This window comes from Myotis lucifugus, unplaced genomic scaffold (assembly GCF_000147115.1).
Source record: "Myotis lucifugus unplaced genomic scaffold, Myoluc2.0 scaffold_173, whole genome shotgun sequence".
NCBI classification, from domain to species: domain Eukaryota; kingdom Metazoa; phylum Chordata; class Mammalia; order Chiroptera; family Vespertilionidae; genus Myotis; species Myotis lucifugus.
Window position 1 is genome coordinate 2,231,364 of NW_005871221.1, and position 14,890 is coordinate 2,246,253.

The following is a 14,890-nucleotide window of genomic DNA, read 5'->3' on the forward strand; positions in this document are numbered from 1 at the left end:
CGCGGCCGCCAGCGAGCCGTTGTGGACGGCCAGCCAGACGGCGGCCAGGGTGCCCGCGGGGCGGCCGCAGCAGTCCGGCCTCCGAGTCGCGTGTGCGGAAGGCGAGCGAGAGGCCGCTGAACTCGTGTCCCGACGAGGCGTTGTGTCCGCTGAATGGGACGGGAGGGCCCTCGAGGAACGTGGCTTCCGCCACACCTGCGGAGAGCGGGAGCGTGGGTGAGGGCCTCCGGGCACCCACCCACCCACCATAACCCCTACACGCAGGGGATCCCATCTGCCGCCTCCACTCCCACCCATTGAGTGTGGGTGGAGGATGGGGAGAGGCAACACACAGCCACCCACCATCTAACCCCAGAATCTGCGGCCCCACCTGCACTTGCACCCCCTCCCAATCCCCTTCCTCCAGACTGCGCCCACCCTACCCTCCAGGGAGCAGACCAGGCAACAATAACCCCTCGAAAAATCTGCTGCCCCTTCCTCTCCCCTTTCCCTCCTCCTGAAGTTGCCTGGTCTCATCACCATCACCGAGGCCTACTCTCCACTGCAGGGAGTCCTTTTTTTTTCATGCAGATTTTTAAAAAGTCGACCATGCATTTTAATGAAATGCAGTCAGCTTTTTAAAATGCTAATCATGTCTTTCTCCAACTTAAAACCCTCCCGTGGCACCCCACTGCCCTTGGGAAGAAGTCCTGAGCTGTCTGGCCCAACTTTCAAGGCCCCTGGCAACCTAGCCATCCCATACCTGTACTTGTGTCAAATTGTTCTTCTAACCCTCAGGGCCTTTGCACATGTTCTTTCCCCTCCCTGATAGGCCCTTCCCTACGCCATGTCAGAGTTTTATCTGACCTTGAAAATCTAGCGAATGCTCTCTCCCTTCTAGAAAGCTTGTCCTGCTGGATGCAGTGGCCCAACTACAGGGGGCTGGAACTGTTGGCATCCTGGTCTACTGTGAGCCCTGAGGTTAGGGGTGGGGTCTAACCCAGCCTGAGTGTCCAGCACCCAGCATGGGGGGTGCCCAGGGCACACACTCACAGACAAAGCCATCAGGGACCTCCTCACAGGTGGCAGGCGGGAGGCAGGGCTGGCCAGGACACCACAGCTGCTGGGCACACGTGGGCCCTGTGAAGTTGGCAGGGCAGGTGCAGTGAAAGTCATTCCAGGTGACCAGGCAAGTCCCACCATTGAGACAGGGGCTGGGCTGCAGGAGAATCGGGACAGCGATTGGCTCAGGCCTGCAGTAGCATAACCGTCCCTGCACTGGTTCTTAACTGAGCACCTACTACAGACGCATTACCTCCTCAAACAAATGGAGTGGAAGTCACTATCCCCACTTTACAGATGAGGAAACTGAGGCTCAGAGAGGAGCAGCCATTTGCCTGAGTCACCCAGCCAGTAAGTAGAGGTTGGTCCAGGAGCAGCCCCAGGTGCGGCACAACTCCCCCCCCCCCCCGCCCCCCCGCCCCCGCCACCACCACCACATCAGCTAATAAAGTCCAAAACCCCACACCCAGAGTTCACACCCAGGCTCTTCCGATTCCAGGGCTGGTCTTTGTTCATGAGCCAAGTGGGTCCCTGTGTCCCCACACAGTTCCTGCACAGAGGCTGAGAGAGCCCTTGCCTGGGTCAGGGTGTCGGTCTCAGAAAAGGACCAGAGGGCCAGAGCAGCTGGGCCAGAGAGGAGCTGAATGCGAGCCCTTCGCTGCCCCTCTCTAACCGTGGCACCTTGGGCAGAGTGCCTTCCTCACCGGGAGGAAGACGTGCGGACCCAGAGGTGCAGGGCGGAAGAGGGCCCCACCCCTTTGCCAGAGCACTCACCCTGCACAGGTCCTCAGAGACGCAGCCCGCCGTGAGGTTCCAGGCCTGCCTGCTGCCCAGCTTGCGGGGCTGGCTTGCGTTCCCCAGCGGCAGCGGAAAGAAGGGGAGGTGGAGGCCATTGAGTCGCAGGTCCTGGAGGCAGCCGCGGAAGGGCCCACCCCAAGGCTGGGCGTCCGCAGGGAGGCGTCTCCCACCCACATGCACCTGCAGCCCCGAGCCCTGCAGCTGCTCAGACCCGAAGCTGAGTGTCACCAGGCGGCGGAGCCCATCGTCCCAGGGTCCGGGCAGCACCAGTGCAGGACCGCCCCGCACCTCGGCCCGGATCTGGCCCTCGCTCAGGAACACCGTCAGGACAGCTGCCGAGTCGTCGGCAAGCTGGAGCAGCAGGCCAGCAGGTTCCCGAGTGCGGAGGAGGAAGGACACCGTGAGGTTGGGGCCTGGCAGCCGAGGGACCAGGAAGGATGCAGAACTCAGGGCGCCCCCCAAGCCGAATGTGGCTGCAGGAACCTCTGCAGGGGGGAGAGGGGGCCAGGCATGAGGCATGTGGGCTAGGGGAAGGCACGGCCTCTGCCCTGGGGCCCACCTGGCTCACTCCTCACCATCAGCACATGTGGGTCCACTGTAGGGCCGGGGGCAGTCGCAATGGAAGTGAGTCCACAGGTCCACGCAGGCCCCTCCGTGGGCACAGGACAGAGGCTGACACTGCTCACGGCGCCTGCAGCCTAGGAGGACATGCTCCCCAAGATCTTCAGGCAGCAGGAGGTGCCCATCCACATGGACGTCCTGGAGGCAGCCTGCAAAGTCTGCACCACCCAGCTGGACAGAGCGGAACCCGGCAGGCGGCGTGGCCGGGGAAGCCGTAGGAGCCGGGGGCACAGAGCTGGAGGCCACACAGAGCTGGGCAGGGCAGCCTTCATGCCAGAGCCGCAGCTCCAGGACCTCGAGGCGGAGTGTCACCTCCACTCGGTGCCAGTGGTCATCATTTAGGGCCAGGTCTGGCAGCCTCAGGACTAGAACGGGACTGCCGTGGCTCCAGAGTGTGGCCTGAAGTGTGGCTGCCGCCAGTGCCAGCTCCAGCTCCAAGCTGTCCTGGCTATCAGTGCGAGTGGCCAGGGCACCAGCAGGTAGGGTGGTGCGAAACCTCAGTGCCAGACCCAGGGGCCCACCGGCTGGTACTGATGCCCGCACAGGGTTCCCAGCCACCATGGAGAAGGTGGTATTCTGGCCACAAGCAGGTCCGTGGGTACCAGGTGGGCAGCGGCAGACATAACTGTGGACTCCAGACTCAAAGGTAGGGATGCAGGTCGCAGCCAGTGGGCAAGTGTGGCCCTGGCAGCCAGTGAGCTGCACAGAACAGTCCTGCCCACCCCAGTCCTCCGGGCACCGGCAGGTGTAGCCTGCCGTGATGTCATCACAGGTCCCCCCGTGGAGGCAAGGCTCCGACAGGCATTCGTCCACTTCCTCCTGACACGTCAGGCCTTCGGGAGAGACCAGGCCAAGGCTCAGCACCCAAGGCCAGAACCACAGTCTGGACCCAGAGCTTCCCAGCTTCCTGGGACCGGGACCTCAGTACCTATCAACCAAACCGATTCCCAATTTCCAAAGGTTTTTCCGTGGCCCCTTGAGGTCCCCGGAGGCTGGAACCCGGGATACCCCTTTCTCTCCACACCCTGCAGATTCAATCCCCTAAATACTCTCCAATCTGCCACCCACCTCTCCTGCCTCGCCTGCCTGACTGCAGAACCCCTCTGCCAGCCATCTCCACAAGCAGCCAGAGAGCTGGTTCTAAAGATCACCCGCCAGTTCCTCTGCTGCCGAAGGTCCAATCACTCACCCTGGCATTCAAGGTTCCTCTTGGGCTGGGCACGACCGGGCACTCAAGTCTCAACCCTGCTCCCTACACACCTTGAACCGCCTGTTCCTCCGAGCTTTTCCTGCGAAGTCCTGCCTCTCGGTGGCTTTCTCTGACTCGCTGGGCACGACCGGGCACTCAAGTCTCAACCCTGCTCCCTACACACCTTGAACTGCCTGTTCCTCTGAGCTTTTCCTGCAAAGGGCCAGTCCCCTCGGTGGCTTTCTCTGACTCCCAACCCCAAGCTAGTGTGTCACTCCCAACTCCCTGTCCACATCCAGGCACAGCGACACAGAACTCTGTATTGAAAGTATCTGTCTGGGCAGCTGAGGTCTCCTCCAGGGGCTTGAGTATAGCATTGGCACCCAGCGAAGGGCCTAGCATGGCTTTGGTGGACAGAGTGATAAAAGGGAGGAGCAGGTAGAGGTGGGCATGCATCTGTGGCACTCCCGGTAGCCCCAGGCTCTAACCTCCCAAGGGGCCCATACAAGCTGTGAAGGGACCACCTCACCCTCCTTCCCAGAGCTCCCATGCCAGGTGCTCTGGCCCTAGCTTAGGTCAAGAGGCCACAGCCTAACCCCAGTTCAGCCCGAAACTCCACAAAACCACCAAGGCTAGCCCTGCTCCAATATCCCAGCTGGAGGGACATAGGCCCAAAGAAGCGACCAGGCTTTGAATCCTGGCCCGGTCAGCACACAAGCAGCACAGCCTCCTTCTGAGGACAGCTAGCTCCACCTCCCCTGCCCAGAGCCACCCTTCTCCATACCTGCCAGGAGCCACAGGCCCCCCAGGAAGGTCCACAGGGCCCGCAGCCCCATCGCATTTCCCCGGATGTGTGAGAGTGCTGGGCGGCCGCCGAGGCTGGGGAGCAGCGCTCCCGGCCTGGTCTGGCTGCCTCCTTCAGACCCGGCTCAGGAATGCCAGGCACTGGCCTCCCCCACGCCAGCATGAACCAAAGGGAGGATGGGGGTGGACAGTGGCAAGGAGCCCAGCCCCACAGCTGGGATTCCCCCTCCTGGTCTCTGACCTTAGAGATCTGACCTCGCTGTCACCCATCAGCTGAGCTCAGCTGCTGCTGAGGCTGGGGAACCTGAGGGGGTGACACTCCCTCTCTGAAGGCTCCAAGGCCTCCTCTAGAAGGTGGGGACTTAAGCCCCCACTTCATGGGGCAGTGGTCAGGGGTAACAAATACACAGAGAATGCTCTTCAAAGCTGCCTTGGTGGACCCACTGTGTGCCAGCACCCAGGAGGCAGGACTCGGGGACTGCGGCCCACAGGGCGGGGCGCCCAGGGGAGGTGGCCACCCAAGGGTGGAGGCACTGCGCCCCAGGGTCTTTGAGTGGATGAAGGGTAGAGGCGACGGTGTGGTCACCACCTCCTTCCCCTGGGCGGGGGAGCCTGTGTCGAGGAGCCCTGCCAGGGAGAGGAGGCAGCGAGCCGGGCAGGAATGTGGGCCGTGTGGGGGAAGTGCCACAGGCATCCAGAGGGGCAGGGACACGCAGTGAGTGAGGAGTTCCTTGGGTTCACCGGTGTCCGTGTGGGAGGGTGTCTGTGTGTCTGTGCATCTGCTGCACCGAGGCAGGGAGAGGCTGCTGCGCCCCCAACTCCTGCCCCACAGGCCCCAGCTCCCCCAAGGTCAAGCTCATCCTTCTCCAGACACTGGCTCTAGCTCCCCTTCTCCCTTCCCTGTCCTGGCCCAAGGGCCTCTGTCCTTCCTGCAGGCCCCTCGGCCTCTGCCCAGCCCTCTGATGTCAGGTGCCTGGGGTCTCTGCCCATCACCCACACATTCTCCCCGACAACCTCGGCCACTCGTGGCCCCGGCTGTCAGGGTGACACTTCTGACCCTCAGTCTCTGACTCCAGCCCAGGCCACAGCCCTGGGCCCCAGATCCCTATCCAACAGCCCCCACCCAGGCTCCTCCCGGGGGTGCCCCTCCAACAGACTCAGTGTGGACACAGCTGCACTCACTGTCCTCCACCCAATGTCACATGTAGCCGCATCCCTGACACCTTCCATCGCACCTGGATAACCCTCAGGACCTGCAGGTGTCCTCCTAGATGTTTCTCAACCTGTTTATTCCCTGCATTCCCACCTCCAAAGCCCAGGTCCCAGCTCGGCCCCAGCTGGAATGACACCTGGGCCACTATACCCACCTCCTCTCTAATTCCCTCTCCCCATCAACCCAGCCTCCACACATCAGCCAGAGGAGCCTTCCCACCCCAGACCCACCAGCTCTGACCTTGCCCTGCCCCGGTGCCCACCCCACCCCCAAGCACCTGTGTAGCCACTTGGACAGTGACACCGAAAGCCGTTGGGCAGGTCTTGGCAGCTGCCTCCACCGAGGCATGGCCCGGAGGCACACTCGTCCACGTCCACGCTGCAGTCGTCCCCTGCAAGAGGCCCAGCCGTGTTCCCACCTGTGCCCTCAGAGCCAGTCTGGACCTGGAAGGGCCCATGTTATAGCTAGAGAGACTGAGGCCCAAAGAGAGGTGCGTGAACCCACCCCTCATCCCTCCGGGAGCATCTGAACACCGGCGGACCTTCTGCCCTGGAAAGGGGTAGGGAGCTCACCCTCAAAGCCTGGAGGGCAGCGGCACAGGAAGCCAGCAGCACGGCGGAAGCTGAAGGCGCCGGGGAAGGCGGCCTGGGCGCCCCCGTAGAGGGCCGGGTCGGAGCGCTGCAGGCATTGGCCCCCGTGCTGGCAGGGGCCTGCCGCACACTCGTCCTCGTCCACCTCACACAGCTCGCCGCTGTAGCCTGGGGACACACACACGTGGACATCAGGTCACAGGGAGTCCTCCGGCTGCAGCACCCTCCCCCCTCAGGCGCCAGCCCAGCCCAGGGTCAGGTTAGGGTAACGGCTCAGAATATGGTCAGGCGTGTTCTGAGAGAGTGACACATCAAAGGGGGTAGGAACGACTCTGGTAGCCTCCGTCAGCTCAGCGGCATCTTCCTGGCATTACCATGAGAGGTGAGCACCTTGCACGTGCCAGGCCGTGGGCCGAGGCCTCGTGGTCATTACACCTTTACTCTCCTCGGAACTACCCTGGGAGCAGGTGCGATGATCGGCCCCATTTTGCAGATCAGAAGCCTGAGGCTTGGAGAAGTTGCAATCACGTGCGCGCGCACAGGGAGGTCCACTGAGGGCGCGTGCGCACCGGATTTCTCCGCCCCAGGCCGCGCCCCGCCCGCCAGCCTACGCATGCGCACGCCTGCGGGCCCCCCCCCCCCCCCCCAAAAACACACACACGCACAGGGAGGCACCTGGCCAGCAGAGGCAGCGGAAGCCTCCGAGGCCCTCGAGGTAGGTGGCGTTGTGCGCGCAGGGCGCCGACGCGCACTCTAGCACCTCCTGCTCGCAGCGCGCGCCCTCGTAGCCCGTGTCCCCGCAGTCGCACCGGAACCTGGAGCAGAGCGAGCGCGCACTCGGCTGCAGCCCCACCGCCTCCCCCGCGTCCCTCCCCCCAGCCCAACCCAGCGTGCGGCCTTCCCGCCTTCGGGCACCCGGCCGTCCACTCACCCGTTGACCAGGTCGTGGCACACGCCCCCGTGCGCGCACGGCTGGCTCTGGCACTCGTCCAGGTCCAGCTGGCAGCTGGCGCCCCCGTAGCCCGGCGCGCACACGCAGCGGTAGGAGCCCACGCCGTCCAGGCACGAGCCCCCGTGCAGGCAGGGCGCCGAGGCGCACTGGTCCACCTCCACCTCGCAGTTCACGCCTGGACGGGCCGAGACACAGACAGAGGCAGGTCACCGAGAGGGAGGGCGACAGAGGCCGAGTCGGGCCTCCTCAAACAGTTCCAGTTACAAGGAGCGGAAGGTGAGGGTCCACGCAGAGAAGGAGTTTCTCGCGCCCCCGGTGGTAACAGGATAGAAACAAGACCGACATCCCTGCTCCCTTGGGCTCACGAGCATCTAGCCAGGAGATGGGTGTTAAGTCAGTGTTAACTACGGGAGGACTGGTTTTTCATGTTGATAAGCTCAACAATGAGAAAGTCCTGGATTCTGGGGAAGCAAGAGCCAGGATCTTAGCCTGGGGGATTGGGAGTCAGGGAGGGCTTCTTGGAAGAAGGGCCTCCTGGAGGACCAGGTGGCTTCATAGACTAGGATGGGGGGCTGTTGGGTTCCAGAGAGACTGTTAGTCAACACCTGCTTGCGGCCGGGCATGATGCCCTATGGCCGCGTGGAAGGTAGGGAGCTAAGGGGAGAGCGGAGGAGGTGAGGCAGGGGTACAGGGAGGCCTGGCCTTGGGGCCAGGTGACACAATCTGGGCTTACCCTAAAGTTGTATGCAGCTGAGTTACCTGCTCCTATCTGCGTTTTAAAAGGCTCACCTGCCGGCTTTGCAAAGTGTAAGGATGGACCCCAGAGAGGAACACGCCCCGGCGGGAGATGCTGAGTAGGGTAAGCGCCTCCTCTGGTCTCCCCTGCATTGTCTTGCTTTTAAAACTGAAAGTCCAAGTCCTGGGAACCCCCTCAGTCCTGGACAACACCCAGAAGACTGGGAGGCCCTTGGGGGAGGAGGCTGTGGAGGTGAAGGGAGGTGGGGAACCCCAGTGTGGAGATGGACTGCTACGTTTGTCATTGTACACTCCAGTGGCCCTACCCCTGCCCCCCACCTGGGATGGGTCCTGGGAAATGATTGGTCATGGGGGCCCGGGGGCCCAGGCGGCTCCTGCAGGAACCTTACCCCCTTCCTGGCTCAGCGAGCACAAAACACAGCCCCTCCTCCCTGTGATCCCGCATGCCTGCCTCCCTGGCCCCGCTCCCACCCTCTGTGCCAGGCAGAGCTAGGCCCAGGCCTGGAATCCCAGCCTCCCCCGCCTGGCTGGGAACGGAAGGAGGAGCAGAGAAATGAGTCACACAGACACTGCACTCGCTCACGTCTCACCTAAAAAGCATTCCCCAGAGCGTGTGCGCACCACACATCCGGGCGCGCACGCACCTGCTGGCACGCACGCACACAGCATTTTAGCACAAAGGCATTCAGGGAGCCTGGACACCGGAAAATACTGAGAGACACACATGACCTCACATACCCAGGCACCGAGGCGCTCAAAGGCTGAGAAAGACACACGGAACCCGCTTCCGGAGTCCATGTTCCTCTGCATGCCGAGACCTACCTCTTCTCTCTAAGCACCCTCCCCTGGAACCCAGCCCCCCCAGTCTGACCCACTGCTCTGAGGTGACCTCAAACTGCCCTCTGCCCTCAGAGAGAGTTGTCTGAATCCAGTGTCTATACTGCAGGCTCCCAGCTGCCCTGGACCTGACCTCTCCCCAGCTGTGTCCTCCTCCCCGGCCTCTAGGCACTCACTCCGTTGCTCTTGCTGGGAGCAGGAATGGGACTGGGACGGGGCTAGCGTTTCCTCAGTGCAGCACTTGGAAATGCATCGTCCACTTCCCACTGGAGACCGCAGAGGCCCCTGGGATTAGTCCCACCGTCCAGTTTGAACAAGACCACCAGTGTCTCTCTGCTGGAGGTTGGGGGGCTACCCAGGGAAGGGGTCCACATTACAACCTGAACCATACCAGGGGTGTTCATACTCTAGAACAGCGGTTCTCAACCTGTGGGTCGCGACCCCTTGGGGTTGAATGACCCTTTCACAGGGGTCGCCTAAGACCATCGGAAAACACATATATAATTACATATTGTTTTTGTGGTTAATCCCTATGCTTTAATTATGTTCAATTTGTAACAATGAAAATACATCCTGCATATCAGATATTTACATGACGATTCATAACAGTAGCAAAATTACAGTTATGACGTAGCAACACAAATAATTTTATGGTTGGGGGTCACCACAACATGAGGAACTGTATTAAAGGGTCACGGCATTAGGAAGGTTGAGAACCACTGCTCTAGAATCATTCGATGAGTGACAGGAAGTCTACACCACAGCCGGACACAGGTCTGGAGCGAGTAGATGTGAGAAATACTAGGTGTGTACTCACTAAGGCCAGTCCAGGCAGATCTGCACTCCAGTCCCACCAGAGATGCCCGAGGGTGTCTCCATACCTAGCACGCGTCGGAACTCTGGAAGGGACTGAGGGAGCGCGTGTGCAGTGCCTTTTCTGTGCCAGGCACCGTACCAGTGCTTACACATCCACGCTCACCCAGAGCTGCCAGGGCAGCCCCAGAAGCGTGGAGACCTAGAGTGGCTGTCCCTGAGAGCTGCCAGGATGCCTGGAAAGGAGGTGGGGGTGTCTCTACTAAAGTCAAAGCCGAGTTGCTGACTTCACACCCTGAGCCAATGGGATGGACATTACAGAACCTCCTCCGGGCACAGCCGGGGCCATTACCTGCATAGTCAAGGGGGCAGTGGCACTCGTATCGATCGGCCAGGTTGCGGCAGGTGGCCCCGTGGTGGCAGGGCCGGGAGGCACACTCATCGATGTCCAACTCACAGCGGGGGCCCTGGAACCCGGGCACACAGTAACAGCGGAAGTCGTTAGGACCTGGACCCTGGGGCACACACAGCGCGCCGTGGTAGCAGGGCTGGGTGGCACAGCCCTGGGGCTCGGTGGGCCCGCAGGTGTAGCCGCTCTCCGTAGCCTGGCACTGGGTCCCTGGAGAGCATGGGTCTGAGGCACAGGCACTCCGAGCCTCTGAAGGCTCTGTTCCTGTAGAGAGAGGAGACAGGGTGGGCAGGGGCTACCGGGCACTCCCCTCCCCACACTCGCCCTGGTCCCTGGAGACAGAAAACCGCAGGGTCTGTCCACACTCGGTAGGGTGGAGAAGGGGCCAGTGGCTCTACAAAGCAGGTCCCAACAGGCTGCACACAGCCACACCGGGACTGGGAGTAGTTCCGGAGCCTCCATGGCAGAAAATGGGACCTGGGACGCTACTGCGCTCAGGATTGGCGAGCAGGCAGCCATCCCAGGAGCTTGCTCTCCATCCCCTCGCATCCCTGCAGCGCCCCTTTGAGGCAGGCTCTGTCGTGCCCATTTCACGAGAGCAGATTGAGGCTCAAGAGAGAAAGTGAGGACTTGCCAGAGGCCATCGCACAGCAAGTTAGTGCTGGGACAGCTTTCCAGGCCTTCCCGCCGGGGTCAGCCCCACTGGGGTGGGCGTCTCCTGTCCATGGCCCATTCCCTCCCAGAGGGCCCAGGTCAGAGCTCTCCCCACTGCCCCCTCCGCCACTCCTGCTGGGGGTCTGGTAACTCCATCCCTGCGTGAAATTGAGTGAAATTGAAGATGGAGGACTTCAAAGGCCCTTCTTTCCCCCCCTCCCCCTCTTCCCAGCCCACCCCACTGCTCTGGGAACTTCTCATGGGATCCCTGGCCCTCATTGTACCCCCATCAGCAAATGCTTGAGCAGCAGCCTGGCCGCTGTGCTGCCTGCACTGAGCTCCCTGTTAGAGGATCACCTACTGATCCGGAAGCCAAGCCAGGTAGAGAGCCAGCCTCCCTCCCCCCCCCTCCCTCCCAGCCTGTCAGCCTGTCAGTATAATTCTGGAGTAAGGACAGTAAGAACTCGGACCTTGGAGTAAAACAGCCTGGGTTAGATCCCAGCGCAATTACTAGCTCTGGGACGGTGGGCAAGTCGTTCCTCCCAGGGAGCTGCATCTCCCAGTCCGAAAGGGGGTGCTGACAGTCCGTGCCTCAGGGTGTGATAGGATCAGAGCCTCCGGGACTGCAGCCAATCCCCGCTTGTAGGAACTCGGTAAGTGATGGGGGAGGGGGAGTCGCCCATAAGAAAGGAGGCACCCCCTCCCCCACCTGGGGTTCTGAGAGGTGCCCCTTCCCTGGCCAAGTTGTCATCCAGACACTAACCAGGCCCTGCGCCTCCCCTCCCCCACCCGGGTGAAGACCCCCAGATAAGGCTCCGCAGCCTCTCAGGCGTCATCCACATTCCACAAGGCAAGGCTGTCCACGGGCCGACCCCCACCCTTCCCAGCCAGGGCCAAGCAGGATGGGGGACAGGGAGACGGGAATACTGACCAATAAATAGACGCAGGGAGAGGATCCCGCTGCCACCCCCACTCGGAGCACCCAGAGCGCCTGGTACAGCTCAACATGGGCTCACTCACTCCCAGCCCCAAATTGGGAGTCCCACCAGGGCCAGGCTAGTGGCAGAGGGGCAGAGGGTCTCAAATGCTGTCAGACCAGATGACTTTCTAGGGCCACGGGGTCCACAGACCCCCTCTGCCCACTGTTCCTCTCCCCAGCTCAGAGCATCCATCCCCACCCCCCTCGCCTGGTCACAGGGGTGAGGGCAGGGGGTATTTGGGCCTCTCTCGGGAGCTTATGGGCAGCCCATCTTTTTCCCATTCCAAGTGGCTGTGGCTGATCCCTTTAGGAGCCAGTCCCCAGGGCTAGATGCTGTGATGGAGGCGGGAAGGTGATCTGAAGGGGGTGGGAGTGAGTTCAGCTCCCTCATGGAAGGAACGGGGTTGGCATCAGACAGACCCGGCTTGGATCAGGGTGCTGACAGGGCCCACCTCATAGGGTGTTGTAAGGAGCCACCGCAGTGACATGGGTGAAGCCCTGGCACCCAGTGGCCCCTCAGTGAGGGCTCCGGCCATTATGATCAGGGTCCCTTGACCCAGGCTCGCTCGGGAGGGGGAGCGCAGCAATCAGAGGGCCCAGGTGAAGGGCTCTGGCTGCTGGGCCTGTACCATTTCATTCCAGCAAGATGCCACCCTCCTCCGTGCGGCCCCGGGGGGTCCCACCCCAACCTGGAGCTGTACCCTTTCAGAGCAGAGGGGACCAGGCCGGGCATGCAGCACCTGGGGGAGTGGGAAGGTGGGAGCAGGTGGGCTGTGGCCCTGAATGACAGAGCCCCGCACCTGGGGGAAGGAGTTCACACCTGGGGGAAGGAGTTCGCCCTGTCAGAGCCCCGCAGAGAGGGAGGGAGCTGTCTGTCCCGGGAGGCGTGCAATAGCGCCACTAGCCTGCCCACCAGGGGCGGCCGTATCTCGTGTGTAATCTGTGAATCTGCGTGTTTACTGAGGAGTTGGGTAGTGCTATTGCTTCTGTTCCACGGTGGAGGAAAGAGGCTCAGAGATGAGGCCCAGTCCCGCAGCCCAGGAGGGGCTGGAATGCAAGCCCAGCTCTCCCTGCTGCGGAGCCTCCACTGGTTCCAGAGCCCCGCCCCCGCCGCCGGTGTGAGGATTCCCATTCCTGGGCCTCGCTCCGACCTAGAGATTCCCACCCCTGGGCCCCGGGCCCCAGAATCTGCATTGCAGCTGCTCCCAGGGAGTCCCTTGTGCAGTGGGGCTGGGGACTGCTGACCTCGGTTCTGTCTCCCAGGAGCCAGCCGGGGAGGCCAGGCCCGCCCAGGGCGGAGGGGAGGAGAGGTAAGGACCCAGGGCAGAGGGAGGGGCCGTCCCAGGGGCCCGGCAGGAGGGGCGGGGCCTGTTGCCAGGGTAACGAGGGGCCTGTGCTTATCTTTACAAATCCCTGCTGACCTCTAAGGCCGCCTGGGACGACCTGCAGGGGACGGATTAAACTGACATTGCCCCTCCCCTCGGACCGGCTGCCCAGCCCTGGGAAGGCCCAGAAGGGAAATTCTCCGCGGACAGGGCGGGATTACAATAACAGCAGCCATTTACTGAGTGTGTACTATGTGCTCTGGTCTGTGCTCCACATCTCGCATCTATGACCACGTTATTATAGTGCTGTAAGCTCCAGCGGTTCTCAACCTGTGGGTCGCGACCCCTTTGGCGGTGAACCACACCCTTTCACAGGGGTCGCCTAAGACCATCCTGCATATCAGGTATTTACATTGCGATTCATAACAGTAGCAACATTACAGTGATGAAGTAGCAACGAAAATAATTTTATGGTTGGGTCACAACATGAGGAACTGTATTTAAAGGGCCAGAAGGTTGAGAACCACTAGGCATGGGTGCTGTTAAGAGAACTGTTTTTTCTGACTCAGAGGTTGTAAACTTGCCCAGGACCATCGCTCAAAAAACTGAGAACAGATGTCTCAGACTTGGGAGAGGCCCACATCTCCCGGGCATGCGAAATTCCCCTGGGCAGACTCTGCATTGCCACCCTGTACTCCCCGGGCACTGGACGGGGTCTCTATGCACAAGCGTAAGAATGGAGGTTCGGCCCCCGCCAGGGGCTCAGGTGGTTGGAGCACCCTCCAGTACACAAAAAGGTTGTGGGTTCAATAGCCAGTCATTTCAGGGGAGGGGGTCAACCTATTGAAGTTTTCACATCACTGTTTCTCTTTCCCTTCCTCTCTCCATAAAAATCAATAAAAACATATCCTCGGGGAAGGATTTAAAAAAAGAAAAAAGAATGGAGGTTCCAGGATGTGCCTGGGAGAGCGGGCAGTCCTGGGTGTCTGTCCAGAACCTGGCCGTTAGCAGGCCTCCTGGGCTCCGGCCTCCCTCAGTGCTTAGTGACTCCTGCTCGCTGGGCACTTCTCACAGGCCTGGTGGAAACTGCCAGCCACAATGAGAACTGTTTCTGGGGCGTGGATTTTGGGAAGTGTCTAGTCTGGACAAAGGGAGAGACTATCTTTAAGATGTGACCCAATGACTTTAGGTGTTGGGCACACAATGCAATATACAGATGATCTATCATAGACTTGCACACTTGACATGTACGTAAATTTATTAACTAGTCAGTTGGTTGGAGTATCCCCCCGCACACTGAAAGGCTGAGGGTTGGATTCCCCATCAGGGCACATACCCAGGTTTGATCCCCCGTCAGGGTATGTATGGGAGGCAAGCAATAGACGTGTCTCTCTCCCTCTCCCTCTCCCTTCCCATCTCTAAAATCAATAAAAACATATCCTTGGGTGAGGATTAAAAAAATAATAAGTAGATTTCATCTGAAAGTCAAAAGGAAAAACATTTTAAGAAGAAGCGGCCCAGGATCTCAGGTGCAGAGCTCCTGGCAGTAGGGCCCTGTTCATCTCACATCAGTGGCCCCAAGCCTGGGACCCAGTAACAAAGCTGGAATCCCGGAGGTTAAAAGGCATAATTCTGGTAACAGTAACCACAACAATAACTAGGGGATTCTCGTCCTCTCCCCCCGTTCCTGGCACTGGCACATCCCGGAGTTTCCAAACCGTGGTCTCAGAGCACTAGGCATCCAACATGCTCAGGCCTGCAGTGCCCCCACCCCCAGCTTTCAGGGATCCCCAGGGAGGCGCTCCCCGTAGGGAGGGTCCCACAGAGCAGGAGGGGCTCCGGCCTGCCGCCCACCAGGCCACCTGTAATTATTTCACCTTTAACTACGGTGGCTTCTGGTTCAGTCTAA

General features: G+C 60.9%; 1 protein-coding gene across 1 annotated transcript in view; it reads right to left on the bottom strand.

Moving 5' to 3' along the window:
- Nucleotides 1-14,890, bottom strand: part of CRB2 (crumbs 2, cell polarity complex component) — a 22,747-nt gene that overhangs the window by 4,681 nt on the left and 3,176 nt on the right. Inside the window, 10 exon segments of the mRNA XM_023760135.1 lie at nt 7-63; nt 65-195; nt 1,033-1,198; nt 1,816-2,324; nt 2,415-3,293; nt 5,944-6,057; nt 6,239-6,424; nt 6,932-7,071; nt 7,188-7,383; nt 9,967-10,287. Of these exon segments, the coding sequence (XP_023615903.1) occupies nt 7-63; nt 65-195; nt 1,033-1,198; nt 1,816-2,324; nt 2,415-3,293; nt 5,944-6,057; nt 6,239-6,424; nt 6,932-7,071; nt 7,188-7,383; nt 9,967-10,287 (2,699 nt within the window).